General features: G+C 31.6%; 1 protein-coding gene across 1 annotated transcript; it reads right to left on the reverse strand.

Moving 5' to 3' along the window:
* Positions 1-723: 723 nt before the first annotated feature.
* On the reverse strand, positions 724-2,986 carry LOC108470655 (PRA1 family protein F3-like). The gene has a single exon (XM_017772044.2). It carries the CDS (start codon positions 2,866-2,868, stop codon positions 2,197-2,199), a length of 672 nt encoding a protein of 223 aa, XP_017627533.1. The 5' UTR covers positions 2,869-2,986; the 3' UTR covers positions 724-2,196.
* Between the last annotated feature and the right edge of the window lie 5,336 nt (positions 2,987-8,322).

Below are 8,322 nucleotides of genomic sequence, written 5' to 3' on the forward strand. Positions count from 1 at the left end.
TAAACGTTTGCTGTTTTTCGTTTTCTCCGCCTTCAAAATGCCAAATGATAACCTGAAGGATGTGACTAATGATTCGATTCTAACCGATGAGGAAGTAGTAGTACGGTTTCAAATAGAAGAAGTCTTTGCACATGTGCCCATGTAGAGACCAGGATACGAGACGTGAAGCAAGCGACCACCAACAACTCGAGGAGGAGAAACACTCAGTACCCGCACAAAATGACCGAGTTGAAGAAGACCCTGTATGGGAAGTTCAAGGACACCAACAATCTAGAACGATTACTAGCGTAGGACTGTTTTTGCCTTTTTTATTTGTTTTGTTTCAATTTTAGGGTAAATATGGACTGTAGTTCTTACTATTTTCCTTACCTTGAAAGTTTATGGGTTCAATTAGGCTTTTTTTCTCCCCTAAATTGAAAGAAAATAACTTGGATAATGCTCAGCATTGTAGTTTTGCTTCTTCTATAGGCCACAACAATTTCAGTGTAATAGCAAAGCTAACTACGATCCTTTCAGCTCCTTTTGTTGGCAATGAACTGAACCGGGCATGCCTTGTTAACTAGAAATATGCCAACAATATGCTAGACATGGTAAGGATATATGTCTAGAAAATAATGTAAAAATGGATAAAATAATTTGGAGCCTCCAATTCATAAAGAAATCTACTAGTGGAGCTTACTTAACATACATATAATGCATGATGCAGTAGTAGAAAAAACAAACTTTCATATAACCAAAATAACACTAGCTCTAATGATCATTTCTTGCAAAAAAAGGACTCATGTAATACACGTAATCATTGAGTAGGTATTAGTATTCTTAAGGCAACCTAGAATCTGTCAAATGAAAATGAAAATGGATGCTTAAAGAGATGAAAGCTATTCTAAACGAGTTATTGCAAATCTAGCACCCTCCTAAACTATTAAGAGGTCAGCGCAAGGAGACAACTGTACCAGAAAGCAAACCATAACAAACCGCTGGTTGACAACTACAGTAAAATGGCAGGAACCCACCAATCCTACAACCATCTAACGGGTTCTAATGGTTAGCATTCGCTCCACTAATGGATCATAATAGCCCCATTAGGCTTTAGAACCTTTATCTATTATTACACCACAATGAATGCAAATTGTAAAACAGCCAAATCTTATATGCAGAATCAAACTACTAGCATAACCTGCCAATGTCAAGGTTATCAAACAACCATTGTGAGACATGCTTTAAGACACCAGTTTTGCAGGGAAAGAAAGTTGATTGATCATTAGATTCATTCCGATTGGGCTACAGCAGAAGCCAACAAATTAGTGATTACACTTGAGTGCCTAAAACAAAGTTACTTCCCGAATCAGTTCAATATGCTAACAAACTAATCACCCTAAGCTCCCATGCCAAAACTGCAAATAGAAAATCTCTGTGTCATACTTGTCAGCCTTTGCAACACTGCACCACCATCATCCCTATCCACAGCCACGAAATTTATTTTAAAAATCATGTTAATTTACCAAAACATAAAATCCCATCAACATTATCATCAAACTAGCAGCCACATTTTCTCCTATATTGCCAGATTACGTGAACAATTATACTGCAAGATCTCACCACTTTCGAGCTTCAACCAATGAGGAATATAAAACAACTTATTATATCCACTTTCAACCAAGAGCCAAAAACCCAACTTTCTTCTCCTAATAACAGTGGAAATTCCAAATGATGAACGATCAAGGGGATCATTTCATGAATGAAACAATTCATTCCTCAAGCACTAACCACTAAAAGGATTACAAGAAGGCCTCCCATCCTACATCCACAATCTTAAACCAAACAGCACCGGGACCAAAACACACTATTAGCCCCATGAACACAGTTCAAAGCAAAGCCCCAAAAAACCAACAAATTCCACAACAATTCAAACCTGAACCAGCATTATATCAGCTCTAGTTCAATTTCAAACAACAGCACTGATGAATTCATGAATGAAACAAGCAAGGACTCAAATACCATCCACTTCAAAGATTAAACTAATAACACCTCACCACAGGCCAGACCTCAAACAAAATCCTAACAACTAGAAGGACCATGTAACAAAAATGAAACAAGCAATTCCTCCATTCCAATTCCACAATTAAATAGCAACAAAACCAAACTTCAAATCAACCCTCATAACACGACATCCGCAAAATTCAACACGAAAATAAATCAAATCCTATTATATCCAGAAGTGGGCCTCAAAGGCTGACTTCCAACAACAGAATGCAACCCGTTTTCCTCCTCTTCACCGGGAAAACCCAAATCTTCAGTTCCTCTAAAGGCAGCATGAACACCAACAACAACCACCCCAATAATCAACCCCACTAAAACGTTAATACCCACATGAGTCAAAACCAATAAAATCACAGTAGCAAAACTCAAAACCCCCAAAACAACATTTTCATCCACCGTTCTGTTGAAAATAACAACTGGGTTGTCATTAAAGAGGTACAGGAACCACCAGAAAATGAAAGTTATCAGAAAAACTATCATTGAAGTAGGGTGCCAAAGGAGAGTTAAGAAGAGGATCGTTAGCGCTATAATTACGTAGTTCACGCGAAAGTAGGAGAGGTTGATCTTTATTCGTGCCTTGGCATCGCCGGCAGAGATAGGGAGGCAGAAAGAGGAGAGGGAGAATAGCTCTGGCCACGGGCGGCGCGTGTGTTTGACATGTGAGGGAAAGGTAGTTGGGTTGGAGGTGATGGTACCGTAAGTGGTGGATGTTGATGGCATTTTTGGATATGGACTTTCTGTTTGAAGAAAGAAAAAATTGGACCTCGAAAGATTTGGGAAAAGAAAGTAAATAGAGCTTGAGATATAAAACCCTAAAGATTGGATCATTTGGGATTCATTTTTTCTTTTGTGAAGAAAATATAGAGAAGGAAGAAAGCTCAAGGTTTTTAATTTAGTGTCAACACCGATGAATGTGGCTCAACTATTCATAACTTTTTTGCCCTTATATTATACTTATTAATAAATATAACAACATAATTTAATGTCACAAAGGGATTCAACATTTTAATTTTCAAAGTTTTGATGTTTAAATATATTTTATGAAAAAAGTTAAATTATATAAGAAGAGCAAAATGAGAGTTTTCGATTAAAATTAATGATGTAAATAAAATGCTATATAATGATGATTTTAACGTCCATTAACTTAAATAAAAATTTTTTAGTAATTCAACGACAATTTTATACTCTTTTAAAGTTGAGTGACTAAAATTATAAAATTATTATAAATTTAATAACTTTAGGTATAATTTATTTACATATAAGACACTTTGTGAAAAATAATGGAACATAATTTTTAAAATTATAATTTTTTGGAATTTTTATTGGATACTTAATTTTTTTGTTAAAACATGTTATTACTTTGATAAAATATTAGATTTAGCTCTTGTACTAAAAAATTAAAAATAAAGTCGTATTTTTAATTAAAAATTTCAGTCATTAAAATCATAAGTACTTTAAATTTTAATTAATTTGTTCTCATATAATGTGACATATGATATGATTGATGAAAAACATGACAAATTGACAATTTTTATAAAACTACCAACAACGACAATAATTGAACTAAAATTTTAAATTAAAAAAAGTAAAAGGACTGAATTTTTAACTTTCACAATACAAGGACTAATCTAAAATTATTTATAAGTACATGAACTATATATAGTATATTTTAACCAATTATTTTACTATCTTTTAAGATTACCTCAGACACTAGTTCTTTTAATTGTATTATACTAACAAGTTTTCATCACCACATTGGAATAAATTAACTTTATACTCGCAAGTGTCAAGTTCCTTGCTAAACAAACATTTAATGATGATCGCTAGGCTTTTTAATTGTAATCAACATACGAAAAGCAACAGTTCAATGTAATATGTAATATATATATCTACATATAATTTGTACGATTGAGGAGTTAAATCCTAATAAATAAATAAAAAAGACGTGGACACCAACCGATGTCCAGTTTCTCTTTAATTAATATTGATTATAGCTCCGCAATTGTAGTTGATAAGTTGTTTGTTTTTTAATATTCATCGTTTTACCATAATTAGTTTGTTCAATAGAATTTAATATTCGTAAATATCAAAATTCATTTAATTTAAAATTTCATCATTTATCGTAGATCTAACAATAATAAATACTTTCAATGGAGCTCGACACCCATAATTAATTTGACTATCTTTCTGATTTCACTGCCTTTTAGTACCTTCACCCTCCCACCATTATCCTTCTTTTCCATCCTACTCAGTTCCAACTTACTACCCCTTTCCACACTCCATAACTAGCATTAACATCAATATTCTCCCTAAACCTTGTTTCCAAATCCTTTCACGCATCTAACATTAGTCCAAAATCCTTTCAATGGATCTGTCTTCAGCTAAATTCCATAAGTTCTTCTACTATCCCTCAATACCTTCATCAAGTGACCTAGTCTACTACAGATTTCATAAATGAGCCAGGCTAGAAATTGATCAATGTATCAATTCAAATAAGAGATTCAACTTAGGAAAAAGCAATTTTCAATTAAAATCGAGAAAACTGACTCAATCAATTTAGTTTAAGCAATTTTTTCAGTTAAAATTTGGTTTTGTTGATTATTTTGATCAATTATTAATTTTAAAATTCAAGTCAACCCAATCAATAAATTAACTTAGTTTAATATTTTAATTATTAAAATATATTTATAATTTATAATATAGAAAATAAATATATATTATTACTCTAAATTTTTTATAGATTATACTTGGTTAAATTAGTTTAATAAAAAAAAAGGATCGAATCAATCAAAAATCAAATGCTTTCCTCTAATTGAATTAATTGAGTTGCAAGTCTAATTAAACTTTATAAAACTAATTTTTTTCTATTTTTTAATAGTCACAATCTCTTTAAAAGAAAAGTAAAAATAAAAACCTAGAAAATAGGAATTGGACAGACACAAAAACTACTTTAGACTCTTTGGAGATTGTCCAATCACAAGACTCAACAAGGAATTATCACAAAATCAAAAAATCAAAAGAAAGAAAGAACTGAGGTAACTGCACTATAAAAGAAAAAGAAAATTAATATTGACATTGTTGTTAATGTAATAAGACGTAAGTTCAAATGAATTGACGTCAATTTATCTTTCTATCTAAAGATCAAAATAGAGAGAAATTAAATTTTTCATAAGAGAGTAGAGAAGAGAGTAAGAGAATAATCCCTACATGTACTGTTTTTCCCGAATATATAAATGCGCAACGGAATTACAAGAATTTGACAGCTCCATAACCCAAATTCCCATTTGCAACAGAATATGCTCGAAACGACACCGTCCTAATAATATAAAACGACACAGTACTGACTATTTTTATTTAATTAAAAGAAAGGTTAAGTTCTGTTATTAGTCTCTGTACTGTGCAAATATTGTGAATTTAGTCCCTATCTTTTAATTTGATTAATTTTAGTCTATACACTTTTTAAATTGGTCAATTTAAGTCCTTTTACTTTTCGAATTTTGAAACTCTAGCCCTGATCCAAACAGTAGCAACTAAACTTATTTGGTTAAATTCAATTACTAATTTTATACTATACGTATAGTTATAGATTTAGTCTATATTCTTCAATTATATCATTCTAATCCCCTATATTTTCGAATTTTGAACTTTCAGTTTTGATGCAAAATGATTGTCATTAATTCATTAGCTGGATTTTTAGTAGTATGTAAAAATAATAAGATGACATGGCATACATATGGTAATATGTTTGCCACATTAGATTTTAGAAATGGAAAAATTTAACAATTAATCATTTCATGAGGACTGAAATTTTAAAAATTAAAAAATATAGAGATTAAATATGTCCAAATTAAAGTATAGGGACTAAATCCATAAATTTTGCAAAAGAATAGCAGGATTTAACCTAAAAGAAAAACAGACTTAAACTAATTTAACTAACTTCAGTATCTTTCACCCTGTAACGGGACACACTGGGATCGTTTCTTTTCTTTTTATATGGCGTATATATAGTATATCGACTACGATACACCTTCATTTTCATTTTCATTCTCATACTTAGCCTCGATTCAAGAAAAAAGGACCTACGTCTCCCAGATATATCCCCAAGAATGGCGGCTCAACTTCCTCCAGGAGAAGCACATGCGTGCTTTTTTACCGTTCCTTACACTGTCAGGAGCATTACCATTAAGTTTGAGATGGTTCCGGCACCCCCGGCAGCACCACCGCAACCTGCACCTGCAGCCGCACCTGCCCGTTTTCGTGTTAACCTGCAGGATCTTGCTAACAATCCTGCTGCTGATCCTGGAATAGAGGCGGAGAACGTTCAGAACCCCACCTTTGGCGGGAAGCAAGGCGAACCGCGCTCCAAACTTTGAGAGCAGGTCTTTTCTCCATTTGGATAGTTGATTCTTTTCTTTTCCAATTTCTATGATGAACATAAAAGAAAAGGATATACACCCTGAGAGCAGTTATGTTTTTCTCGATTTGATTCTTTTCTTTCCCAATATCTTTGAGGAATAATGATAAATGATGTGTGTACCTTTGTTTGTTAATCTTCTGTTAGTTACCTGATGATGTAAAATGGCTCCATGGACATGAATGATAAATGACGTATTCTTTCTTTATTCTTCTCTTTTTCTGTTTTTTTTAGTTTGGTTTTGGTCTATGTTATAACAAATGGTTTCAATATCTTGATCCAAAGTTTGATGAGTTAGAAAATGTTAAAAGATAAGAGTAGATGATTTCACGAGCAATGGTGATGCTGCTGCTGCTGCTTTGCATCCTATTGTTCCAAAACCCTATTCCTATGATCACTTTCTAAAATTTGGATCCTATTGTTCCTGGACAAGAAATTTAATGATTTATTCTTTTGAATTCATTAACTTTTCCATCTATCTACATAGGTTTAATGAATAAAAAATAAAAAATAAATGAAAAGCTAAAATAAATTATTATGCTTATAATATTATTTTTATTTTTAATAAAAATAAGATTTTCTTTACATTCGTTTTACGATACATAATCATGAATATTAATTCTTTTGGAGATTTACAGCCTCAACAATGTTTCAAAATCAATGAAGTTTTTTGTTAAAAGTATGTTAAGCGAGGTTGGACAAGTTCCTTACTAATGTCTTTAATAAAAGAGTTAATATACACAATATTATTATTATTATTAGGTATAATTAAGGTATTCTTAATGTTCGTTTTACAATTCATAAAATCTATGTTTTTTCGAAAATTTGTAGTTACCTTTCCTAATAATATTATCTCCAATATAATATATATACATATTATGACATATCTCTTAGATATGAGAAAAAAAATTATATTATAAATATATTTTTAAAATTTATATAAGTAGCAAAAGAGTCTTTGGTTGAAGGGGAAAATACAAATATTGAAAACTGTAGTTGTTTGGTTAAAATCTTATTATATGTGTTTATATTTTTATTCTCTATATAAAAGATATAAAATGATAAAAGCATGTAACACTCTTATACCCGATCTAACCTTCGAGACCTAGTATAGGACTATTATATTTGGTGCCAAAACGATATTGGCTAAACACTAGGTGATTTGAACGTTTACTATAGCATTTTAACTTATTCAGTTCATTAAATATTATCTCAAATGTTTGCAGGGGTCATTATTGATTAATTGCTTAGATTCGAAAGTGATTTAAAAATTATTTTTAAGCAAAATAGGGGGCAAGTATCGATACCTATAACAAGGTATCTATACCCCTAACTAGTATCAATACCAAATTAGCTTTATGGAACTCAATTTTCAAATTTTTTATGAAGGTATCGATACATTACCTTTAATATCGATACCAAAATAGCTTCCTGTTTCAATTTTTTATTTTATTTCAGGGCCCATGTATCGATAGCTAACCCTTGGTATCAATACTTTGGGCCAACTTTGCTAAAAAGCTAAAAACCCCCTGCAAAGAGTTTGGACCAATTCAACACTTAAAAACCATTCTAAAGCAATTCTAAATCAACCATTCTTATCCAATAATCATACCACATATGCAGACATACATTTAAACTCTTCGTAATTCATTTCTAATAATGCTAAAGTACTTCATTTAAATACCAAAATAAGTAAAGTTTTAAAGGTTTGCAATTTTAATCCCTATTTACCAAGTTTCATACCTCACCACCAATGTACATGCCATTCTATATCAAAATTTAGTACATACTCTTTTCGAGCTTGGTGATGTGATGAGCAACAACAACCTCGACTCTGGCCTGTCGAATCTAACTGTACCTACGCGTTG

Source organism: Gossypium arboreum, chromosome 11, assembly GCF_025698485.1.
Source record: "Gossypium arboreum isolate Shixiya-1 chromosome 11, ASM2569848v2, whole genome shotgun sequence".
In the NCBI taxonomy this organism is placed as follows: domain Eukaryota; kingdom Viridiplantae; phylum Streptophyta; class Magnoliopsida; order Malvales; family Malvaceae; genus Gossypium; species Gossypium arboreum.

Bases quoted from the DNA above. Each gene is read 5' to 3' on its own strand.
- LOC108470655 (XM_017772044.2), bottom strand. From the start codon at position 2,868: ATGATCCAATCTTTAGGGTTTTATATCTCAAGCTCTATTTACTTTCTT.